The following is a 26,783-nucleotide window of genomic DNA, read 5'->3' on the forward strand; positions in this document are numbered from 1 at the left end:
AAGAAATACAAACTACTATGTATAAAATATGCTACAAGGGTATATTGTACAGTACAGGGAATATAGCAAATATTTTAAAATAACTATAAATAGAGTATAATCTATAAAAATTTTGAATCACTGTTGTACACCTGAAACTAATATTATATTGTAAATCAACTACACCTCAATTAAAAATAACAATTTAAAAAACTGTAACCATGAGTATAACAGCTTTCAGTGAGTTCTGTGAGTCCTTCTAAGTAAATTATCAAACCTGTCAATGGTTTGGGGGACCCCTGAAGGGGAGCAAAATTTGCCACCCTGAAGTATTTCTGTTTGGCATAAGGATTATTTTAGGCTAATTATTTTTTAAAATTAATTTATTTATTTTTGGCTATGTTGGGTCTTTGTTGCTGTGCGTGGGCTTTCTCTAGTTGTGGCAAGCGGGGGCCACTCTTCATTGCGGTGCGCAGGCTCCTCACTGCAGTGGCTTCTCTTGTTGCAGAACACGGGCTCTAGATGCACAGACTTCATTAGTTGTGGCTCACGGGCTCAGTAGTTGTGGCTCGTGGGCTCTAGAACACAGGCTCAGCAGTTGTGGCCCACAGGCTTAGTTGCTCCGCAGCATGTGGGGTCTTCCTGGACCAGGGCTCAAACCCGTGTCCCCTGCATTGGCAGGCGGATTCTTAACCACTGCGCCACCAGGTCAGTCCTAGGCTGATTATTTTTAAGAAACAGCATACACAGGAGAAGCTCTGAAAACCAAGAAGTTACCCTTTTGTAATAAAAGAAATTTACATTTATAAGGGAAATCTCCATTTGTAAGGGTGTCCTCCTCTCTGTACCTGGAAGAGAAGGATGACTCTACATCTCTAGAAACTCTTATCAACAGAGAAGGCAAAGGCTTAAATCTGTATAACAACCTTACCCTTGTTTACTGTGCTTTTCCTAATAACCTCCCATAACTGGCCTTCCCCAACCCCCCAACATCTTTTGTCTTTAGTTGGAGATGTTATTTAAAGTGATGGCTTGGGCCATTTACAGTAGTTACTCAGTTTTCCTGGGTATCTCCCAGTATAAAGGAGACATATGTTATTAAACTTGTTTGTTTTTCTCCCATTAATTTGTCTTTTATTACAGGGGTGTCTCAGCCAAGAACCTAGGAGGGCAGATGGAATATTATTTTTCCTCCCCCATGAAACAGAGGGCTAACCTGATTAGGCCTGCCAAACCTAACCTGCCTCTCCTGCTTTTAATCCCTTGCTTTTAGTTCATTTAAAAACCCATATAGCTGGGTTTCCCTGGTGGCGCAGTGGTTGAGAGTCCACCTGCCGATGCAGGGGACATGGGTTCGTGCCCCGGTCCAGGAGGATCCCACATGCCGCGGAGGGGCTGGGCCCGTGAGCCATGGCTGCTGGGCCTGCGCGTCCGGAGCCTGTGCTCCGCAATGGGAGAGGCCACAACAGTGAGAGGCCCGCGTACCACCAAAAAAAAAAAAAAACCCATATAGCTAACAGTCAGTAGCCAAGATAGATAAATAGATGAAAAGATAGACATAAATTCCCACTAGCTTCCTTACAGATAACACCTCTGACATATGAATCACTACACTAACAGTTGCTTAAGTTGTTTTTCAGGTACTTGGAGCTAGTTCTTGCCTAGTTCAGACCAGTTGAAACCACTGACCATTCAACTGGGCCTGTGTGAGTGTCCAATGGATGACCTTTTGATGCCAGAGGGCCAAAAACTCCACCCTCAGAACATGCCACAATTTTCTGAACATGCATCCTATGAAGAGCCACGAAGCTTGACTACACCTGCACAGACCACTGATTACCTTACTTCTCTTACCTCCAATCACCTTTCCCCACACCTCGAACTACCCTGCCTCTTTATCCCATAAATATCCCTAAACCCTATCTTCGGGGAGGTGGACATGAGATTTGTTCTCCCAGTCTCCTAGCTTGGCTGCCTCCTGAATAAACATTTTCTCTGCTGCAAACCTTGGTGTCTCAGTGTTTGGCTTGCTGTGCACTGGGCAAACGAACATGATTTGGTAAAACCTATACCCACAAACATGGAGTTGTGAGGGTGGTCCTGGGGACGCTCTAACTTTCACCCGCTGTTTCACAAACATCTCTTATATTTCCTGCCACTATGCCACTATTCATAATGTCCCTAGAATACCTACTTCACCTCCACTGCTTTCCAACAATATCTAACCCCTGCTTTAAGGTCTGCCTCAAATGCCACCTTCCACAAAGCCTTTCTATTTTAACAGCTTTATTGAGATATAATTCAGTTACCATAAAATTCACCCATTTAAGTATACAGTTAAGTGTTTTTTAGTATATTCACAGAGTTATGTAAACATCACCGCAATCTAATTTTAGAATATTTTTCATTACCCTCAAAAGAAACTCTGTATCCATTAGCAGTCATTCCCCATTCTCATCCTACCCCAGCCCCAAGAAACCACTGACTTACTTTCTGTCTCTTAAGGATTTACCAATTCTGGACCTTTCATATATCATACAATATTGGTCTTTTGTGACTGGCTTCTTTCACTGAGCACGTTTTGGAGGTTCATCCATGTTTTAGCATGTATAGGTACTTCATTCCCCTTTTATTGACAAATAATATTCCATTGTATAGATACACCATTTTATCTATCCATTCATCAATTAATGGACAATTGGGTTGTTTCTACTCTTTAGCTATTATGAGAAATGCTGCTGTGAACATTCATGTACAAGTTTCTGTGTGGACATATGTTTTCATGTCTGCTGGGTATATATACCTAGGAGTAAAACTGTTGGGTCATATGGTAACTATGTTTAACATTTTGAGGAATTGCCAAACTATTTTCCAAACTGCCTAAACCATTTTATGTGCACCAGCAATTTATGAGAGTTCCAATTTGTCCACATGCTTGTCAACACTTGATATTATCAGTCTTTTTGATTACAGCCAACCTAGCATGTGTGAAGTGATATCTCATTCTGGTTTTTATTTGCATTTCCCTAATGACTAAAAATGTTGAGTATCTTTTCAAGTCTCTACCTGAAGGGATAAAGAGACTGAACTAGTAATTTTAAAACTTCCTGCAAAAAAAAAAAAAAAGCCCACCGTTCCATTGACAGATGAATGGATAAAGACATGGTATGTACGATGTATGTATACATACATACATAAATACTGTGGAATACTGCTCAGCCATAAAAAAGAATGAAATTTTGCCATTTGCAGCAACAACTTGGAGGGCATTATGCTAAGTGAAACAAGTCAGACAGAGAAAGACAAATACTGTATGAAATCACTTATATGTGGAATCTAAAAAATACAACAAACTAGTGAATATAACAAAAAAGAAGCAGACTAAGAGAACTAGTGGCTACCAATGGCGGGGGAGGATGGGTAATACAGGGGTAGGGGCTTAAGAGGTACAAACTATTAGATATAAAATAAACTACAGAAGGCGGAGTGAAGATGGAGGTGTGGGAAGACACCGAGTTAGCGTCTCCCCACAACTAGGGTGGCTGCCGGCCGTTGGTGGGAAACCCTGACACCCAATGAGATGGGAGGAACCCCCAAGTGAACCAGTAGGACGTGGGGGGACAGATGGGGGAGGAGAAGTGGAGGCCAGACAGGATTGGCGCCCCTGAGGCCAGGGAGATCAGGAGAGGTAGGCAGGAGGGGCCCTCCGGGAGGAGTGACAAAGGAGCAGAGGGCGTTTGCCCTGCCCACTCAGGCCCAGGAGCCCGCTGAGCTCCCAGGCCGGTCCCCTGCCCTCCAAAGCCCTCTCCAGGCCACATGGGTCCTGGGGGCATAGGAAGAAGTCCAAGGGGAGAACAGGAGAGGCAGGTGGGAGGGGCCCTCCAAGACAGGAGGAGCCCTCCAGGACAGGAGGAGCAGGAGGAGCAGGAGAGGAGAGGAGAGGAGAGCGTTTGTCCCACCCACTCAAGCCCAGGAAGCCTGCTAGGCTCCCAGGTGAGGTCCCCTGCCCTCTGAGACCAGGTGTGGGGGGGACGCCTGTGCCCCTTCTGTTCCTTGAGCCTAAGCCCACCCCCAACAGCCCCCAGGGCCTTTTCCAGCCCTGTGGGTCCTAAGCATAGGCCCCGCCCACCACCCAAACCTCACCCTTGCTTAGGCCCCACCCTCCACAGCCAAGGCCTTTTCCCCAGCTTTCTTTTTTTTTGTATTTTTCTCTTTTCCCTCCTCCTCTTTTTTTACTATTGTGGTACTGTTGTACCTTCCGGTTGTTGATTCATCTATATTTTTACTTTTATATTCTTTCTAACATGTCTGTTAGTTTCCGAGTGTAATTTTATTTTTAACTTTGTTATTGCTCTCCCTTTTTTTTTTTTTTTTTTGCCACCCCACGCAGTTTGTGGGATCTTGGTTCACGAGCCAGGGGTCAGGTCGAAGCTCCTGCAGTGGGAGCTCCATGTCGGAACCACTGGACTAACAGAGAACCTCAGACCCCAGGGATTATTCATCAGAGTGAGGTCTCACAGAGGTCCTCATCTCAGCACCAAGACCCAGCTCTACCCAACAGCCTACAAACTCCAGTGTTGGAAGCCTCAGGCCAAACAACCAGTAAGTCAGGAACATATTTCCATTCATTAAAAAAAAAGAGAGACAGCAAAAATATATGTCACAGATGAAGGAGCAAGGTAAAAACCTACAAGACCAAATAAATGAAGAGGAAATAGGCAATCTACCTGAAAAAGAATGCAGAGTGGGCTTCCCTGGTGGCGCAGTGGTTGAGAGTCCGCCTGCTGATGCGGGGGACACGGGTTCGTGCCCCAGTCGGGGAGGATCCCGCATGCCGCGGAGCGGCTGGGCCGGTGAGCCATGGCCGCTGAGCCTGCGCGTCCGGAGCCTGTGCTCCGCAACGGGAGAGGCCACAGCAGTGAGAGGCCCGCGTACCGGAAAAAAAAAAAAAAAAAAAAAAAGAATGCAGAGTAATGACAGTAGAAATGATCCAGAATCTCGGAAATAGAATGCAGAAAATACAAGAAATGTTTAACAAAGATCTAGAAGAACTAAAGAACAAACAGAGATGAACAACACAATAACTGAAATGAAAAATACACTAGAAGGAAACAATAACAGAATAACTGAGGCAGAAGAATGAATAAGTGAGCTGGAAGACAAAATGGTGGAAATAACTGCCGAGGAGCAGAATAAAGAAAAAAGAATGAAAAGAATTGAAGACAATCTCAGAGACCCCTGGGATAACACTAAAAGCACCAACATTTGAATTATAGGGGTCCCAGAAGAAGAAGAGAAAAAGAAAGGGTATGAGAAAATATTTGAAGAGATTATAGTCGAAAACTTCCCTAATGGGAAAGGAAACAGTCAACCAAGTCCAGGAATCACAGAGAGTCCCATACAGGATAAACCCGAGGAAAAACACACCAAGACACATATTAACCAAACTAACAAAAATTAAATTCAAAGAAAAAATATTAAAAGCAGCAAGGGGAAAAAAATAACATACAAAGGAATCCCCATAAGGTTATCAGCTGAATTTTCAGCAGGAATTCTGCAGGCCAGAAGGGAGTGGCAGGATATACTGAAAGTGATGAAAGAGAAAAACCTACAACCAAGATTACTCTACCCAGCAAGGATCTCATTCAGATTCGATGGAGAAGTCAAAAGCTTCTCAGACAAGCAAAAGCTAAGAGAATTCAGCACCACCAAACCAGCTTTACAACAAATGCTAAAGAAACTTCTCTAGGTGGGAAACAGAAGCTAAGGAAAAGACCCACAAAAACCCAAAACAATTAAGAAAACAGCAATAGGAACATACATATCAATAATAACCTTGAATGTAAATGGATTAAATGCTCCAACCAAAAGACACAGACTGGCTGAATGGATACAAAAACAAGACCCATATATATGCTGTCTACAAGAGACCCACTTCAGACCTAGGGACACATACAGACTGAAGGTGAAGGGATGGAAAAAGATATTCCATGCAAATGGAAATCAAAAGAAAGCTGGAGTAGCAATACTCATATCCGATAAAATAGACTCTAAAATAAAGACTATTACAAGAGACAAAAAAGGGCACTACATAATGATCAAAGGCTCAATCCAAGAAGAAGATATAACAATTATAAATGTTTATGGACCCAACATAGAAGCACCTCAATACATAAGGTAAATGCTAACAACCATGAAAGGAGAAATCGACAGTAACACAATAATAGTAGGGGATTTTAACACGCCACTTACACCAATGGACAGATCATCCAAACAGAAAATAAATAAGGAAACACAAGCTTTAAATGACACAATGGACCAGATAGATTTAATTGATATTTATAGAACATTCCACCCAAAAGTGGCAGAATACACTTTCTTCTCAAGTGCACACGGAACATTCTCCAGGACAGATCACATCTTGGGTCACAAATCAAGCCTTGGAAAATTTAAGAAAATTGAAATCATATCAAGCATCTTTTCTGACCACAACATTATGAGACTGGAAATCAATTACAGAAAAAAAACTGTAAAAAACACAAATACATGGAGGCTAAACAATGTGTTACTAAATAACGAAGAGATCACTGAAGAAATCAAAGAAGAAATTTAAAAATACATAGAAACAAGTGACAACGAAAACACAACGACCCAAAACCTATGGGACACAGCAAAAGCAGTTCTAAGAGGGAAGTTTATAGCAATTCAATCTCACCTCAAGAAACATGAAAAATCTCAAATAAACAATCTAACCCTACACTTAAAACAACTAGAGGGCTTCCCTGGTGGCGCAGTGGTTGAGAGTCCGCCTGTTGATTCAGGGGACACCGGTTTGTGGCCCGGTCCGGGAAGATACCACATGCCGTGGAGCAGCTGGGCCCGTGAGCCATGGCCGCTGAGCCTGCGCGTCCAGAGCCTGTGCTCTGCAATGGGAGAGGCCACAACAGTGAGAGGCCTGCGTACTGCAAAAAAAAAAAAACTAGAGAAAGAAGAACAAAGAAAACCCAAAGTCAGTAGAAGGAAAGAAATCATAAAAGTCAGAGCAGAAATAAATGAAATAGAAACAAAGAAAACAATAGCAAAGATCAATAAAACTAAAAGCTGGCTCCTTGAGATGATAAACCCTTAGCCAGACTCATCAAGAAAAAAAGGGAGAGGACACAAATCAATAAAATTTGAAATGAAAAAGGAGAAATCACACTGACACTGCAGAAATACAAAGGATTGTAAGAGACTACTACAAACAACTATATGACAATAAAATGGACAACCACGAAGAAACGGACAAATTCTTGGAAAGGTACAATTTTCCAAAACTGAACCAGGAAGAATTAGAAAATACAAACAGACCTATCACAAGTAATAAAGTTGAAACCATAATTAAAAATCTTCCAACAAACGAAAGTCCAGGACCAGATGGCTTCACAGAATTCTATCAAACATTTAGAGAAGAGCAAACACCAGTCCTTCTCAAACTCTTCCAAAAAATTGCAGAGGGAGAAACACTCCCAAAATCATTCTACGAAGCCACCATCACCCTGATACCAAAACCAGAAAAAGGTATCAGAAAAAAAATAAAATTATAGACCAATATCACTGATGAACACAGATGCAAAAATCCTGAACAAAATACTAGCAAAAGAAATCCAACAACACATTAAAAGGATCATACACCATGATCAAGTGGGATTTTATCCCAGGTGTGCAAGGATTCTTCAATATACACAAATCAATCAATGTGATATACCACATTAACAAATTGAATAGAAACCATATGATCCTCTCAATAGATGGAGAAAAAACTTTTGACAAAATTCAACACCAATTTATGATAAAAGCTCTCCAGAAAATGGGCACAGAGGGAACCTACCTTAACATAATAAAGGCCATATACGACAAACCCACAGCTAGCATCATACTCAATGGTGACAAACTGAAAGCATCTCCACTAAGATCAGGAACAAGACAAGGATGTCCACTCTCACCACTCTTATTCAACATAGTTTTGGAAGTCCTAGCCACGGCAATCAGAGAAGAAAAAGAAATGAAAGGAATACAAATTGGAAAAGAAGAAGTAAAACTGTCACTGTTTGCGTCACTGTATACATAGAAAATCCTAAAGATGCCACCAGAAAACTACTAGAACTAATCAATGAATTTGGTAAGGCTGCAGGATACAAAATTAATGCACAGAAATCACCAGCATGCCTATACACCAACAACGAAAAATCAGAAAGAGAAATTAAGGAAACAATCCCATTTACCATCACAACAAAAAGAATAAAATACCTAGGAATAAACCTGCCTCAGGAGGCAAAAGACTTGTACTCAGAAAACTATAAAACACTGATGAAAGAAATCAAAGATGACGTAAACAGATGGAGAAATATACCATGTTCTTAGATTGGAAGAATCAATATTGTGAAAATGACTATGCTACCCAAAGCAATCTACAGATTCAGTGCAATCCCTATCAAACTACCAATGGCATTCTTCACAGAATTAGAACAAAAAATTTTACAATTCATATGGAAACATAAAAGACCCCAAATAGCCAAAGCAATCTTGAGAAAGAAAAACAGAGTTGGAGGAATCAGGCTCCCCGACTTCAAACTATACCACAAAGTTACAGTAATCAAGACAGTATGGTACTGGCACAAAAACAGAAATATAGATCAATGGCACAGGATAGAATGCCCAGAGATAAACCCACGCACATATGGTCACCTAATTTACGACAAAGGAGGCAAGAACATACAATGGAGAAAGGACAGCCTCTTCAATAAGTGGTGCTGGGAAAACTGGACAGCTACATGTAAAAAAATGATATTAGAACACCATCTAACACCATACAGAAAAATAAACTCCGAATGGATTAAAGACTTAAATGTAAGACCAGACACTCTAAAACTCTTAGAGGAAAACATAGGAAAAACACTCTGACATAAACCACAGCAAGGTCTTTTTTGACCCACCTCCTACAGTAACGGAAATAAAAACAAAAATAAACAAATGGGACTTAATCAAACTTAAAAGCTTTTGCACAGCAAAGGAAACCATAAACACGACAAAAAGACAACTCAGAATGGGAGAAAATATTTGCAAATGAAACAATGGACAAAGGATTAATTTCCAAAATATACAAACAGCTCATGGAGCTCAGTATCAAAAAAACAAACAATCCAATTAAAAAATGGGCCGGGGGCTTCCCTGGTGGCGCAGTGGTTGAGAGTCCGCCTGCCGATGCAGGGGACACGGGTTCGTGCCCCAGTCCGGGAAGATCCCACATGCCGCGGAGCGGCTAGGCCCGTGAGCCATGGCCGCTGAGCCTGCGCGTCCGGAGCCTGTGCTCCGCAACGGGAGACGCCACAACAGTGAGAGGCCCGCATACCGCACAAAAAAAAAAAAAAAAAAAAAAAAAAGGGCCGAAGACCTAAATAGACATTTCACCAAGGAAGACATACAGATGGCCGAGAGGCACATGAAAAGATGCTCAACATCACTAATTATTAGAGAGATGCAAATCAAAACTACAATGAGGTATCACCTCACGCCAGTCATGATGGCTATTATCAAAAAATCTAGAAACAATAAATGCTGAAAAGGATGTGGTGAAAAGGGAACCCTCCTGCACTGTTGGTGGGAATGTAAATTGATATAACCATTATGGAAAACAGTATGGAGGTTCCTTAAAAAACTAAAAATAGAACTACCATATGACCCAGCAATCCCACTACTGGGCATATACCCTGAGAAAACCATAACTCAAAAAGAGACATGTGGGCTTCCCTGCTGGCGCAGTGGCTAAGAATTCACCTGCCAATGCAGGGGACACGGGTTCGAGCCCTGGTCCAGAAAGATCCCACATGTCGCGGAGCAACTAAACCAGTGGGCCACAACTACTTAGCCTGTGCTCTAGAGCCCGTGAGCCACAACTACTGAGTCCACATGCCACAGCTACTGAAGCCTGCACACCTAAAGCTCGTGCTCCACAACAAAGAGAAGCCACCACAATGAGAAGCCCATACACCGCAATAAAGAGTAGCCCCCGCTCACTGCAACTAGAGAAAGCTCACGTGCAGCAACAAAGACCCAACGCAGCCAAAAATAAATAAAATTTAAAAAGAGAGACGTACCACAACGTTCACTGCAGCACTACTTACAACAGCCAGGACATGGCACCAACCTAAGTGCCCATCGACAGATGAATGGATAAAGAAGATGTGGCACATATATATAATGAAACATTACTCAGCCATAAAAAGAAATGAAATTGAGTTATTTGTAGTGAGGTGGATGGACCTAGAGTCTGTCATACAGAGTGAAGTAAGTCAGAAAGAGAAAAACAAATACCGTATACTTACACATATATATGGAATCTAAAAAAAAAGAAAAAAATGGTACTGATGAACCTAGTTGCAGGGCAGGAATAAAGATGTAGACGTACAGAATGGACCTGAGGACATAGGGTGGGAGGGGGAAGCTGGGGCAGAGTGAGAGTAGCATCGACATATATACATTACTGAATGTAAAATAGTTAGCTAGTGGGAATAGCAGCATAGCACAGGGAGATCAACTCTGTGCTTTGCAATGACCTAGATGGGTGGGATAGGGAGGATGGGAAGGAGGCTCAAGAGGGAGGGGATATGGGGACATATGTATGCATATGGCTGATTCACTTTGGTGTACAACAGAAACTAACACGGTATTGTGAAGCAATTATACTCCAATAAAGATCTATTAAAAAAATAAATAAAATAAAATAAGCTACAAGGATATATTGTACAACAAAGGGAATATAGCCAGTATTTTATAACTATAAATGAAGTATAACCTTTAAAAACTGTGAATCACTATATTGTACACCTTTAACTTATATAATATTGTACACCTTTAACTTATATAATATTGTACACCTTTAACTTATATAATATTGTACAGCAACTATACTTCAATTTTTTTAGTTTAATATAAGTAAATAAATAAATAAATAAATAAATCCCACTGTGTGCTGCCTGGAGAGGCTGGGAATTTTCAAAAACCAGCTAGGCTATACTTCTTTTTAACAGACCTTCCTTCAGCTTCTCTCTCTCCTCTAGCTTTCTGCTATAACCAGCCAAAAAAAAAACCCAGCTAGCACCTTTAACACTCTGCCTGGAAATCTCCTTAGCTACATCATCCAGTTCATTAGGTACATTTTCTACCTTCCACTTTACTACAGCCAACAGTGTTGCTACACTTTGTCAACGCGTAACCAGTTTCCAAGATTTTTCTCACTTTCCTTTAAACCCTCACCCACAGCGTCCTCAAAGGTCATCAGACTTCTAGAAACAGTTCCTTAAAAGCTCTTCAAGCTTTCACTAGCATTCCCTTCAAAGTCCTTCCAGCTGCCACCCACTGCTCCATTCCATTTGCATTTCTGAAAGCCAAGCCCACCAGATAGATTCACTCATTCACTCATTTGCTCATTCAATAAATATTTACTGAGTACCTATTACATGCCAGAAAGTTTCTGAAGGACTGCTTAATGGAACTTTCATTCTAGTAGGGGAAGAAAGACAATAAATGAAAAAGTAAATATGCAGCATATAATATGTCTGATGGTGAAAAGTGCTATGGAGAAAAACAAAGCAAGATTAAAGGTAGTTAGAAGTATGGGGAGTAGAGGGTAAGGGAAAGGATGGTTAAGAAAAAAATCAGTTAAGTTGACATTTGAACAAATGAAGGAGCAGAGCAATGTGGCTCTCTAATCCCTTTACACTTCAGGCACAAGTATCTAAAAGTCCCAAGCACAGATGTACTTGCCTTGAAAGACAGCAAGAAGGCCAGTATGGTTGGAGCAGAGGCAGAGCGAAGAGTAGATGAGGTCTAAAAGGCATAAGAGGGCACACAAGACCAGATGGTGTCTTACGGGCATTAAAAAGATTTTGGTTTTTACTAGAAGGTAAGAAACCACTAGATGGTTTTAAACTTAACAGTGAGCAAAGAGTCACTCTGGCTCAGGTGGTAGCAGTAGAAACAGTAGGAAATGATGACATTCTAAATACATTTGAAGGCACAGTCCATAGCATTTGCTGGTGGACTGAAAGTTAATAAAGTTGCAGAATGTCAGTGGCATTCAGTGTTCCTCCAAGGCTGGTGGAGAAACCAGTGATGACTCAGCCAAGATTTCTGATATCTTTGCATTTCCGTCTCCCTCTTAGTTATGTCCACTTCCCCTTCTCTGCTACATATCTCAAGGGTAGGGAACTAAACTGCATCATAGATGAAGAAGAAACAGAAATTATTTTCTAAGTTATAATGACATTTTAAATATAATACACTTAAGAGACAGCATATATACAAATCAGATGCTAAATCTTTTTACCTCTTTAATGTACAGGAAAACCTTTGTTAAATTTTCTCCAGGGCTTCCCTGGTGGCAGTGGTTGAGAGTCCGCCTGCCGATGCAGGGGACACGGGTTCGTGGTCCGGGAAGATCCCACATGCCGCGGAGTGGCTAGGCCCGTGAGCCACGGCTGCTGAGCCTGCACATCCGGAGCCTGTGCTCCGCAACGGGAGAGGTCACAACAGTGAGAGGCCCGCGTACCACAAAAAAAAAAAAAAAATTTTTTCTCCAATATTTTAATATAGAGGCAACAAAGTTAAAACACCACATTTGAAAATCACGTAAATTAAAATGGTCTTTCTTTTTTAAATATTTATCTATTTGGCTGCACCGAGTCTTAGTTGCAGCACACGGGATCTTCGTTGTGGCATGTGGGATCTTTAGTTGAGGCCTGCGAACTCTTAGCTGCGGCACATGGGATCTAGTTCTTTGACCAGGGATTGAACCCAGGCCCTCTGCACTGGGAGCGCTGAGCCTTAGCCACTGGACCACCAGGGACGTCCCAAAATGGTCTTTTAAAAAACCCATACTAGGCGCTTCCCTGGTGGCGCAGTGGTTGAGAGTCCGCCTGCCGATGCAGGGGACACCGGTTCCTGCCCCGGTCCGGGAAGATCCCACATGCCGCGGAGCGGCTGGGCCCCGTGAGCCATGGCCGCTGAGCCTGCGCGTCCAGAGCCTGTGCTCCGCAAGGGGAGAGGCCACAACAGTGAGAGGCCCGTGTACCGCAAAAAAAAAAAAAACAAAAAAAAACATACTAAAATCATATATTTAGTGAAAGGTGAGCAGCAGAACAAACTGATATAATCTCATTTGTGGGGGAAATACATCCATATATTTATTTATCTATCTATCTATTACCTGTGCTTCTGACCAACTGGCTATAGATTAGGGGTTCCAACAGCCCCCTCCTACTCAGGATGCCAATCCCAAGTCCAGGTTATTAACTATACTTCAGACCAGCTGGCTATAGATCAGAGGTCCCCACAACCCCCTCCTTGGGTTCAACTGCTAGAGTGGCTCACAGAATTCACAGAAACATTTTACTTGCTAGATCACCCGTTTATTATAAAAGGATATAACTCAGGAACAGCCAGATAGAAGAGATGCATAGGGCAAGGTATGTGGGAAGGGGTACGGAGCTTCCATGCCCTCTCCAGGCGCGCCACTCTCCCTGCACCTCCACATGTTCACCAACCTGGAAACTCTCTGAACCCTGTCCATTTGGGTTTTTAATGGAGGCTTTATTACATAGACATGATTGATTTAAGCAATGGCCATTGGTAACTGAATTCAATCTCCAGCCCTTCTCTCCTTAGAGGTAGGGGAATGGAGGGAGTGAAAGTTCCAGCCCTCTAATCACATGGACGGCTTTCCTGGAAACCAACTCATCCTTAGGTTACCTAAGGGCTTTCCAAAAGTCACCTCATTAAATATAAAAGACACCATTATCACTCATAACACAGGAAATTCCAAGGGTTTTAGGAGCTGTGAGCCAAGAACCAAAGACAAAGACCAAATATATATGAGAAATATAAAACAGAGATAATGAGAGTACCTACTTCATTGAATTTTGAGTACCTGCCACTGATAAGACATGTAAAGTCCCAGCAAAGTGCCTGACACGTAGAAAGTAATCAATAAATTATATATTACTATTATCTGTACATCTTTTCTTCCCCACATGACTGTAAGCAACTTAAGAGCAAGAACTCTGCCGTTACTGTCTGCTTTGAGCCTGTTTTTCATGTGTAAAATGGGTATCACTATATTACTACTACACAGAACTGCACCAAATAAGATAACTCAACAAATTCTCAGCACAGTGTCCAGCTTAAAATGCTCAATAAACATTAACTATTATTATCCCATACTTTTCTTTGTAATGACTAACAGAGAATCTTGCATATGTGCCAAACCTGGGTGGGCTTCCCACTTCTCCTAGTTGGGTGAACCCGGGTTCATTACCTCACCTCAGTTTCCTCATTTCCATAAGGGTGATGACACATATAACACATATTAAATACTTAATACAGTATGTGGCACCCAGCGGATGCTTAATAAATATTAGACCAGCTCCCCTCCCCGTCTCTTCTACTTTTTCCCCTAAAGTTACATGTTCTGGGCAGGTAGATGGCCGGCAACCTGACAAGTAGGGAAGAAGCGGACCTCGGGGCGAGAACTTCCGAAGTTTGCATAGGCACCCACCCCTCCGTATTTCAGCCTCTGCTACCTTCTTGAAGGGACTCCGAGTTAAGGGGTCTGCTGCATTACGCTCCTCGGAGCAAATTTTCTCTCCACCCTCTTCCCTCACCTCGAAATCTCGCTGCCCCAGTCTCTCCACACACACCCCACCCCACCCCACCACCCCCGCCAGCCTGCCTGCCTGCCTTCCGCCCCCATTTTCTCTCCACCCTTCCCAAACCCCATTTTTCAACCTTCTTCAGACTCCAGCCCCTCTCCCCTGAATAGCCAAAGCTATTCGTTCTCGGTCCCCGACTCTATCTCCACATCACATCCAGGTGCTCCCAAACTCCTCACTTCTCACGCCTCCGGGCCTCTAACCCCTCCCCCAACACCCTCTCTCGCCTCAACGCCCTACCTGCGCTTTCCGCCTCTTCAGCGCCGCCGCGTCCAGCCACACGCCGCAGGCCTCCTCCTCCTCCGGGCCTCTGCGCCTCATGGCCGCTGAGGAGACTAAGACAACGTGATAACGGAGTCGGGGTCCGGCCGCCTCAGGGAACCGCCATAACTGACTCCGCCGACGTTCGAATCTCGCGCCAACGCTGGGAGCGGAGCTACGCCGCGGCCGCCCCCGCTCAGGCACCGCCCCCAGCGTCAGCTCCGCCCCGGCCCAAGCCCCGCCCCTTCCCTAAACCCTGCCAGCCTGACCCCTTAATGTTACCAAGGCCACGTTCTTGCTGGTTTTTTCATTCAGAAGTTGTATTCCAGAACTGTGTTGTGTGAACGCGTTCGCGACACTGCACAAGGAATGCACATTTTCTTTTTGCTGAGTGAGTTGCACTTTCGTACTGATAACTATCAGGGCTCAGGGTTTTCCTTGTCTTATCGCTGAATCCTCACGAACATCTCAAAAGGAAGAGGAGAGGAGGCTCTGGTCCGCCAACTGCAAAGCTGGGGTCCTCAACGCTACCTTAAATGGATTACTTTTGTAATTCAAAACAAGAAACAAAAAGCTAAGTATAACTATGAAACCTCATGGGAGAGGATTTAGAAAACGTTAAGTAGAATGAAAACTAAAAATTTGCAGTCAAGAATTAGCTTTCAGTATTGCTTTTCTCGCTGTGTGGCCTTGGATTTTAAAGAGGATCAAATAAGGTTTGTGAAAGTACTTTGTAAATTCTGAGAGCCCCTCAGAGATGCAAAAATGCTGGCAACCATAACCACAATCTCCATAGATGTACTATATGTATAACAGGATATTTTAGCAGTGGAGTGATATTTCTTATTCATTCAGGGTTTTTTTGCTTTTCTTACCTGTACTTCCTAATTTTCCTTCACTGTACATATATTACCATACATTGCTTATGTACTGTGGAAAAGGCAATACTGTAAACATTAACATATAACAATATCATAAAAGTTAACATATAAGATCCTCCTTGATTGAAAAACCAAAAAGTGAAATATCTGTCAAATTATATATTTTTAAACACATTCTTTTAACTTCTAAAACTTATTTAGTAATAAAACTGCCCCACCTTTCCTACCAAAAAAAAAAAGTTCACGTATATAGTGAATAAGACCCCAACCTCACCCCCAGGCAAAGATAAGACAGGATCTGTCCCCTCCTCCCTATGCCCACCCCCAGCCTCCCCCTGAAAACCTCCTCCAACACAGTGAACAGATTCAAGGGAGACCAGGGCTCCCTCTCTAGGATAGGAGACAAAAAGCAAAGAGGCAGCTCTTATCACAGTCACTTTATTGCATCCAGGACATCAGAGTCCAGACCACTCCTAACTCCAGCCGCAGTGAACTCCTTCTTCCATACCTCTTGGCCTTTGGACAGGTTTTTCCCTCTACCTGGAATGCCCTTCCTCTTCTCCATCTGTAAACTCCTATTCACCCTTCCCAACCCAAGACCCTGAGGGTCCCAGGCAACACTAATTATTCCCTCCTCAGTGCTTCCCCTGACAGTTCATTCCGATATTAAAGTCTTTACCATCCTGCATTGATCCACGGAGCCCAGTCAGTGGCCTGCCTCTGAGCAGAGGCCCAAGAAATACTGAATGGATAAACACTGAATCATGAACAAGGGAACCAGGAAAGACACTGGGAACAGGATGTGTGGGACATAGAGGCCAGAGCTAGGAGGGTCAGGGCTCACTGTCTGGGACAGTGACTGAAGAGGTATGGGGCACTGGATGGGATCTATTTCTACCTGGCACAATCTTCTATCTTTGGGGGCTCTCTGCAGCACCAAAACTTCAGGCTGGGGTTCAAGAATGGTAAGATCCTGCACACATTTTGGGCCTGTCCTTTCCCTATCTACCAGTGAAATCTGGGTAGAGGACAGTTGCTGATGCTTCCCCTATCTCTCAGCGCAGATCTGACTCTGACCTAAATCCCAACTTCACCCCCTCCCAGATAATCTGCAAGGCCCAGGCCAGTGCCTTGGCCCCAGCTGATCCTCCATCCTCACCCCTAAGTGAGAGGCAATGGGGAGGAGGCAAACCAGGGTGGCCCACATCTTTCTTTTTCCCTCTCCCAGGGCAGGGAGCTGGGGCAGGCCCTGAAGTGGACCCCAGAAGCTCCAGCCAATCCTCAAATCCAAGGACTGGCCAGTGCCCCACTTGGCAGCTGAGGCGTGCACAGAGAAGTCACCACGGGCCAGACACAAGCAATTTTACCAGGCCTTGTTCCCATCTGGAGCCAAGCCCGGACCCTTGGGCCCCCACTATACCTCCCTCCCTAAAATCTGCCACCCCCCTTCACTGGGTCTTCCGATCGAGATTGAGTTTGCGCCGTACCAGCTGGCTCAGAAGGAATGCAGTGAGGATGCTGCTGCCTACAGTAAGCAAGAAGAGGCCGGAGAAGTTGTGGGGCCAGCGGGTGTGCAGAGGCTCATAGATGGGCCGCCGGGCCTCGTAGTCCAGCGCCACGGCCTCCAGCTGAGCCAGCGTGCACAGCACCAAGAAGACATGGAAGAGCTGGTGGCCCTGCCCAAAGACGTGGCAGCTGCCAGGGAACCAGCGCTCAGGCATGAAGGCAGAGAAGAAAGTGGCAGCCAGCAGAAAGAAGACCACCTGGCATTTGTGGTAGAGAAGAGCCGGGTCGTCCGTGGCAGGGTTGGGGGACACGAGGATGCGGTGCACCACGGGGCTGATGTCCAGTGCGTAGGCCAGCGCTGAAGGCACCTCCTGGCAAGTGCGGCCCAGCAGGCCGGGCTTCTGGATGTACTTGTTGTAGCAGGAGCCAGCGCAGGAAAGCCAGGCGAGAAAGGCAGCCATGGGCAGGTAAAAGGTCTGCACCTGCGCATGCCAGGCGGGCTCAATAGCGTAGTAGAAGTGTGCCAGGGCACTGCCAAACTGGTACACAGCCACACCCACGTAGTCCAGGAAGAAGAAGCTGTAATGCCAGAACTCGGACTTGGCCTGCAGGAGGTGAGCCAAGGCACTGAGGGAGAGGTAGGTGACGGAGGCGAGGACAATGATGAAGAGGGGCAGGGCGTGCAGGTCTCCCTGGAAGTCCACGGTCCCCACAAAGATGGCCAGCCGCAGCAGCAGCACCAGGGCCGCCAGCAGGTGGGTCCAGACGTTCACCGCCTCGTTGTGCTGCTGGAACAGTGTGCGGAAGTAGAAGCGCCAGGTCCTATGCAGCGGCCGGTAGCCCACATAGATGTATGGCTTCCAGAAGAGGGGCGGCACCTCGGTTCGGTCCACTGTGAACACAGGCTCTGGCTGCACAGACGGCCGAGGCATCTGGTGGACCTGCCGCAAACTGGGCAGGAGGTGGCTGAGCTTCTGGGCCACCATTGTGGCCATGGCTGTGGGCGGGGCGAGGAGCTGGGAGAGAGGCCCGAGCAAGGTCAGGGGGCTGGTGTCCTCACCCTCCTGCCCCACGAGCAGCAGCTGGGGGGCTGTGCTCTTCCCCACCCCCTTATCCCTACACTGAGTTTAAGAGGAGGGGAGTTGTCCTAAGGGAGAGCTCAGCTCTGACTCGTGATTGTTCTTCTCCTTGATGTATCTCAAGTGCCTAGAACAGTGCCTGGCACATAGTTGGTGTTCAGTAAATGTTTGAGGCATGTGTTAAAGAGGCTCACTATGTCATCCTACTTCTTTCCAGTCCAGGCTCCATACAGCAACCCTCACTGTTTTCTCCTGTGTTCATGTTGCCATCAGTGTTTACCTGACAATGACCTTGCTAACAGACCTGCTGCCTCTACCTTTAACTCCTTCAGAGTGGCCAGGGTCTGCCATTGACCCTCCATCACCCTACATGATCTGGTCCCTACTACCTTTCCTAGCCTTATTACTCAACCACAGTGCACTTCACATCCAGCCACAGCCTCATCAAAACCGTGGGCCTGCTGTTTCACATGTCTATAGCTCTGCACAAGCTGTTCCCTCCATCTGAGCCATTTACCTCATCTTGCCCATCTGGCAAACTCCTATTCATCCCTCAAAACCCATTTCTTTTGTGACACTTTCCCTGGAGGTCCTCCGATGATGACCCCTCTAACTTGAGTGCCTACAATCCTTTGACCATTATAATACTTCTCACGGGCATTAAATTGTTAATGCAAGCTCCTCCAGGGTAGGTAGTTTGTCTTATTTTGTGAACCCCTGGTGCTTAGCAGGTAGCTGGTGCTCAATGTTTGTTGAATGAAAAAAACAACATAATAGCATCCTGATAATACTTCATAGCCTTCAAGGCCCAACTCGAAAAGCCACTTTTTTCCCAAAAGACCCTAGTAACAACTGATCCTATTAAAAAAAAACCCTTTCCCTCAGCCACACCCTCACTCAAAAGATCCCCCCTCCAGCCCTTCCACCATTGCTAATTGCAAATAAATCCAATCTAACCCCTCACCTGGCATTCAAGACCCCATGACCTGCTCCCACCCTCATTTCCCACCTAACCCAAATGTCAGACCCTGTGCCAACTTCCTTTCCCTCTATTGAAATCCTTTAAAACCAGTACAAGCTGCCACCTCCCTGTGGGAGATCTATAATGGGTTATACAATTTAGCATTTAAAACACATTCATTCATTTAGCAAACACTTACTGAGCCCCTTCTCTGCCTCATGTCCTGTGCCGGGTCCCAAAGGTGGTGGTGGGCAGGAGAGTGGAAAAGAATTGGATCCCTGCCTTCAGGAACTTCATGATATGGTAGAGGTTATAGAGAGGAAAACAAAGCATAGCAAATGCTTACACGGCATGTGCTATGTGTCAGTGTCTTAAGCACTTTATGCATATTTGACTCATTTAAGCATCATAGCACCCTATCAGATAGGTATTATCATTATGCCCATTTTTCAGATAAGGAAACTGAGGCACAGAGAAGTTAAGTACCCTGCCTAGGAAGTGGCAGAGGCATGATGTAAACTCAGTTTGCAATCTTTTTTTTTTTTTTTTGCGATACATGGGCCTCTCACTGTTGCGGCCTCTCCTGTTGCGGAGCACAGGCTCAGGACGCACAGGCTCAGCGGCCATGGCTCACGGGCCCAGCCACTCCGCGGCATGTGGGATCTTCCTGTACTGGGGCACGAACCCGTGTCCCCTGCATCGGCAGGCGGACTCTCAACCACTGCGCCACCAGGGACGCCCTCAGTTTGCAATCTTAACCACTTCCTTAAACTGCCCTTTACAAAACAAGGTGGCAAGTACTATTAATCATTTCATAATTATATACTGCTTTTGCCTGGTACCAATTGCTTAATTCAGGCTTATCATTATTCACTGTTTCATTCATTAAATCAAATATCTGTTGAAAAACTAGCCAGACAACTAGCTAGACAGACAACTCCCCTCCCTCAGATTCTCCCCCAAGAAGCTTATTGGACTCAGCAGCCAGATGTACTCTGTCCATCATTCATCAGATATTTGTTGCAACTTCCTTTGCACCAGTCATTCTAAGAGGTAAGAAGATCTGCACTCAAGTTCCCCGCCACCAGCAGCACCGTGATCACCCCCAAAGCCACCCAATAATTCGCACATGGTCCAAGTAAATGCAATGTGCTTGCTATGCAAAGGCGACATCAAGACAAGCCCCCAGCCCACACTCCTCCACGCCCCAGCCTGATTTGCATCCCTGAGCTCCTCCTGCATTACATTCTGGAGTCAGCTCTGGTCTCTGGCCTTTCCTTGTCTGGTAGGGAGGAAAGAATTAAATGTCATTACAGCACTACTTTCTATTCCCAGACAGCCTGGCAGGTTTAGGAAGCAGACCTTGCTGATAAACTAATTAGTGGGGCCACTTCTGTCCAGAGCACAAGAACTCCCTTGGCCCACTTGCTGGTTGAGGAGCCAGCACTGGATTTCTTCTCCTCCCCAAGAGACAGGACTTTAGCCTCAACAGTCTGGCCTCTACCCTTGTCTACAACTTTGTCTTCCCAACTAAGAACCTCAGGGGACCAGAAAAGGCCTCTGAAAGCATCTCGCAGCTCTTTTGTTTTACATTGAGAAAACAAGAGCCCAGAGACAGCAAGACCTTCCCCAGAGTTGCCCAATCCAGCCACGTTTCCATTCCACCATGAAGGCAAAGACCAGGGAATGATGACATTCGATGGTGCCTTAGTTCCTGAGTCCCTGTGATCTGTTAAGTCCAGTCCGATGCTCCACATCCCACTCTTAGAACTTCCCAAGTAATAACAGCATATTAAAGGCTCAGAGAAGGTCTGCACCAAAGAAGCCTGCTTCACTTTGTTGAACCTACATTTGCCAAGCTTACATGACCAAGGATTCCTTTCCCAGTAATGATTATATTATAAAGCTGCTGAAATGTTGGAAGTGTTTACTATATGCTCACTCTTCATAGCCTTTTTGCAATTAATTCTCATAACTAGCCTGTGAGGTAGGTATTACTATGCCCATTTTGTTGTTGAGTGAAATTCAGAGAGGTTGGGAGCTCCTTAGCCAAGGCCATACAGAGAGAGGGAGAGAGAGGGAGAGAGAGAGATGGAGCCAGGATCTGAACCCAGCTCCCCGACTGCATAGCACAGATACTCTCAGCCACTCCTGCTGCCCTGCTTCTTGTCACACCTAACTGCATCCCAAAGAACTACTTTGGAAAACACTGGTCTAAAGCAGGCAACCAGGTCCTTTCCCATAAATTATTTCCTTAGGCTTCTAGCAACTGACTTGCATCCAGGGACCTCAGACTCACCCAGTTACCAGCTACCCACTCTCTCTGCACCAATGAAGCCCTGGCTCACAGCTACCTCCTCGGGTGGGCAATAGCTCACTCGCAGCCCTTCCCCTCCTCCAGACACAGTGGGCCCTAAGCACAGAACCCAGAGGCTGCATACTGGGATGACAGAGGTCAAGTTGCCCTATTTCCTTTAGACCTTTAGACCAGTGGCCCCATTCCATTTGAATAGCTCTGTTTTCAGAGTTAGTTCCCATCTCCTGGCTCCATGGAAAGGGGCACTGGATCCAGGGGAAAGAAGCAGGGGCAGGAGTCTAGCAAGAGCCAGAAGGATGAGGGTGAGTATTCAGAGGGCACCCTCAGGGCATCCTTTGAGTAGTCTACCTACCAGGCTGCCAGAATCTGGCTGTTCCAGGCATCCCACCCCAATCCAGTACACCTCCATGGCCCCCCTCCAAGTCTCCCTAATTGCACTGGTTACCTAAGGATTTCTCTTGAACCCAGGGGCTGATGACTTCTGCTGTGGAACAGGGCAAATTTGCCAGATGCCAAGCACTGGCTGGCACTTCCACAGGTGAGGGTCACTAGGGATGGGGCTTCCAGGGACTGTAGGGGTCTTGTGTGATGTCACCAGAGGGTGTGATGTCACCAGAGGATGGGGCTAAACACAACCTCCACCCTCTCCCCTTCCCCGATCACCACTCCCACATTGGTCAAATCCAGGCTAAACTCTGCATCCCTAGCCAGGCCTCAGCTGCAGAAGGAAGCTTGTGGTTAAGCTTGTGGCATGAAACAGTTGGGGAAACCGAGGGCTAGCTGAAATGTTGTGACTTACCCAAGATCACACAGCAAGGCGGGCAAAGCTGGGCTGAGACCAGGTGTCCAGGGCCTGGTTCATGGATGTGAGGCAAAGTTGACTGGCTTCTGTCCTCTACTCAGTGGGAATCACAATGAAAGGAAGTTAGGAACCAAGGAGAAAAGAGACACTATAAAGGCTCGTGAAGGAGATGGACTTCAGATTTGGACAAACCAGGTTTGACTCCTGCCTAACTGTGTGACCTAAGACAAGTGTCTCACCTTCTCTGATCCTCAGCTCCCACATAAGAATTATACCTACCTCATAGACTGCTATAAAGATTAAATTTATGAGAACAGTTTTAGCACTGTTTAGGGATTCAATAAATGATTCCTATTATTAGTATTAATTACTAATAGTAGTAGTAATTATTATTATTAAGAGTAGTAGTATTTGAAATATCCCCAGCCTGAGTATTAGTATTCAAAATATTCCCAGCTTGAAAAATTTACTTGGGGTTCTCTAAAAAACTCGGTCCTCTTTTAGCCCTTGATAGCTGGTTCCACTGGGTTTGGAGGCCTTAGAAAGTTAACTGTCTCTTTAAATCTTTACCTTTCTCTGAGGATGCATTTAGGGACCAGGGGAATTTGGTTGGAGTTTAATAATTAAAGTGTAATAAAGCAGAAACTAATAAAAAAATAATAAATAATAATAATAATTAAAGTGTGCTCAACAAAGACCATTCAGAGTAACCTCTCTGGATTCACAGGGCTCTGAAGATTTGCACTTGCCCACTGACCCAAGAGAAGTGGCTGGGAAGTGAAATCCCCAGAGAAAAGGGCCTCAAGTTCAGCAGCCCCAGGAGCCCCATCCTGGAGCAGGAGGGTAGTGGGGGTAGACCGTGCTAGCAGGTAATGCAAAAGGACTGTGGCCTGGTTGGGGCATGTCTTGCAGGTTTGGGCAGCTCCTGGGTTGGCTGAACTTCAGAACTGGGATCTCCAGGGCCCAGGTGGGAATTCTTCTGTCAATCTGAGCAGCACCTTCTTCTTCTCCTCTCCTACCTCCCCAGCCCTCCCAATTCACATTCCCCTTTTCTAAACTCAAGGTCAACCTCCTCACCTCCTTCCTCAACCAAGGCTTGCCACCCCTAGTTCCTCCTGGTCTCTCCCTGATACCTCTGGGAGCAAAACAGCAGACCAAGTTGTGGGGATGGGGTAGTGAATAGGCTTTGGAGTGGGAGAGCCCTGGGTTATACCCATCCCACAGATTTTACTCAGTGCTTACCATATGCCAGGCACAAGGCTGGGGCACATGGTGAACGAGGCAGACAGGCTCCCTGCCCTGACAGGGCTCACCCACACAAATGAAATGCCCTTGGGCCCAGGAAAATCCAGCCCAGCGAGACGCCACCCTGATGGTAACCATGGAGAACTGGAGAGAGCTGCTCCCCCCAGGGAGGGCACCTACCACTCACCTCGGGCAGATATTTCAAGAGAACCCAGGTCCCCATTTTTATGTGAGGATGGGATTTCAGGTCTGGAACTTACCAGCTGTGTGACTTTGCTAAAGTTCCTTTACCTCTCTGGGCCTGTTTCTTCATTTGAAATCGGAGGATAATAATAGCTACCTCAAGCAAAACAAAGTCACAGATGCTAGCTAGGTGTTGGCTCTGGCACAGCATGGGCTCCACTATCTTTGTTGGATTCTAGTCCTGACTCAGCCACTCAATCCCAGTGTGACCCTGGACAAGTCCCTTCCGCTCTTGGCCCTGTTTCTCCAAATGTCAAAGGCCATTGTAAATTCACCAGTGATTTCAAAGGGCCCTTCAGTCCCTGAGACATTCCAGCAATATTTGTTTTAGGCTTACTGTGTGTCAAGATCTGAAGCTTCCCGCAGTGAACAAAGCAGTTAAGACACCGCCCTCATAGAACTAATAGTCCAGCTAATTAACAGCTAAGGGTAACCCCTAAGGGTATTAATACCCTGCTCATTTGAAGCTTAATAACCTAACTAAATAGCACCTAACTCTTTTAAGTATCATATGATTATAATTCTACTTCCTCTTTTGCCTCCTTCCTGGCATGCAAAATATTCATTGTTGCTTCTCTGGGCCCTGATGTTTCAGCAACTCCCTTAAAGACAACTTTATCTTGCCATGAAAGGCAAAGTTTAGCCTCATTAGATAAAAATAACAAAAAAGCCAGACCAGTGTTAACAATGGGGCTGTCAGAGGTAAACCCTTTTGAGGGGTCCTGACAAGGATGACACAATATGGCAGAGCCTGAAATATTATTAATAAGACTAGGCACTGGGCTTCCCTGGTGGCGCAGTGGTTGAGGGTCCGCCTGCTGATGCAGGGGACACGGGTTCGTGTCCCGGTCCGGGAGGATCCCACATGCCGCGGAGCGGCGAGGCCCGTGAGCCATGGCCGCTGAGCCTGCGCATCCGGAGCCTGTGCTCCGCAGCAGGAGAGGCCACAACAGTGAGAGGCACGGGTACCGCAAAAAAAAAAAAGACTAGGCACTAACATTAATAATTTACAGTGGCTTGCTGTTTACAAAGAACTTTTACACGCATTTCACCTCTCCCTCTGAGCAACTCTTGGAACCTGTGGCTAAGCTGTTGTCACAGCCCCAGACTGAGGCAGGATGGCAGAGCACATCTTACTCCGAAACCAGTGCTCTTGCCCTTCACCTGCTGTGGTCAACTCCCAGGCACCCAGTGGGTGGCCACAGACTGTACAAGCAAAATTTTCATCCCTGGCTGGCTTCTTGATATCTCAGCAACTGGGTCACCTCCCTCAATGCAAACCAATTCCCCAGTTCTGCCCAACGTGTTTAAAGAAAAAGTTCCTCCATGTCTTCCAAAACCGAACAGAAAACGCTTTTGTTTTTGTAACTGCACTTTGGGCTTCCATTTGTACTGAAAAGTGTGATCAGCATGAAATAAATCACTCTTAAAGGAATTCCTACGATCTCAGACTCAGAACTGCTCTGAGGAAAAGGAAGCACCTAGTGGAGGAAAGCAGGCCCAGAGAGGGTGGGTGAGCTAGCTACAGTTTCCAGCCCAGGGGGACAGAAAAGGGGCCTGGGTTTTACCACTGACCAGTTTCACCACTGACCTCTTGGCAGGGAAACTGAGGCTGGGGAAAAGCAGCCTCTACTAAGGGGCTCAGCGGTGGCACAAACCACATGCTGGGAGGCTGAGTCCGTCTCTAATGGGATATCCACCTAGGAGCACCCAGCCAGGCCCTGAGAATACACCTAACTCTTAAACTCCCCAGCCTTGGCCTGACCTGACCTCTCACTCCCGCCAGGCTTGGGGCGGAGTGGCGGGGGGGGGGCGGTGGCATGCCCCAGGGAAACCTCTAGAGGTCCTCAAAGCCTATAGTCTGGAGGCAAGTACTTCCCTCACTGAGTGGGAGGAAACCTCATGCTCTCCCGACCCCAAAGGAGACTTCCCCCTCCCACGGGACCTAAGCTGCTTTGGAGCAAGAGCCCCTCTGAGCCCCAGCAGCGCTCTTTCCACGGTTTCCGGTTTCCCAACTGGGAGCCCCTCACAGCTCCCAGTTCCAGGTACTCACGCCCCTTTTTGCCCCCGGAATCTCACTAGATTCCTCCTTCAGTGGAAGGAGCGTGCTCCGTGCCTATTCTCTTCCTAGACACCACGGCACTCCCAGGCCAGCTCGCGCCTCTGCTCGCTCCCTCACAGATGCGCTTCCCTCCGGCTCTGATGGCCCCTCTCCCCCAGTCTCCTCCCACTCCTCCCTGAGACTCTCCGCCTCCAGCTCCGCTCCTTCCAGCTCCAGTCCCTCCTCAGTGGCACCCCACTCCAGCTGATCCCCGCTGTCAGCCTCCCACTCCCTCCCCACGTGCCCCCAACTCACCTAGCCCCGAGTTTCGGCTGCACACAGCTCCCCGCTCTCCGCCCCGCGGGGAGCGCCCCCTCTGCCCGCCGCCCGCCCCTCCCACTCTTCCCCCAGCCGTACCTGCGACCGAACCGAGTTGTAAAAGGAGACCCGACTGCGATCCGGCGGCCCTCGGCGGCCCTCTGCATCCCGGCGGCAAGCGGGCAGATAAAGGGACGGCCAGGCGGAGGCTCCGCCCCGAGCCGAGGGAGGGCGGGGCGGCGGCGGCGGGCAGCAGCGGGCAGCAGCGGGCCTTCGCTCGGGGCTTCGGGCCCAGGACTAGGCCGCCGCCCGCCCACCGCGCCCGCCTGGCCGGGCGCCAGCAGCCTCTACCCAATGGCGTCCACGTGTTGCACGCGGAGCCGAGAGTGGTCACCCACACCGG

General features: G+C 46.4%; 2 protein-coding genes across 2 annotated transcripts in view; both read right to left on the reverse strand.

The window, feature by feature from the left end:
* AUNIP (aurora kinase A and ninein interacting protein) overlaps positions 1-15,047 on the reverse strand; it is a gene marked incomplete at both ends in the record, with an annotated part of 31,818 nt that extends 16,771 nt beyond the window's left edge. Inside the window, one exon of the mRNA XM_079698013.1 lies at positions 14,967-15,047. Within this exon, the coding sequence (XP_079554139.1) occupies positions 14,967-15,047 (81 nt within the window). The remainder of the gene's footprint in view (positions 1-14,966) is intronic.
* Positions 15,048-17,316: 2,269 nt separating this feature from the next.
* On the reverse strand, positions 17,317-18,369 carry PAQR7 (progestin and adipoQ receptor family member 7; the record flags this gene model as incomplete). The annotated part of the gene is made up of 1 exon (XM_079698459.1): positions 17,317-18,369. The coding sequence occupies one exon, from the start codon at positions 18,367-18,369 to the stop codon at positions 17,317-17,319; it is 1,053 nt and encodes a 350-aa protein (XP_079554585.1).
* Positions 18,370-26,783: the final 8,414 nt, after the last annotated feature.

This window comes from Hyperoodon ampullatus (genome assembly GCF_949752795.1).
Source record: "Hyperoodon ampullatus genome assembly, chromosome: 2".
In the NCBI taxonomy this organism is placed as follows: Eukaryota; Metazoa; Chordata; class Mammalia; order Artiodactyla; family Ziphiidae; genus Hyperoodon; species Hyperoodon ampullatus.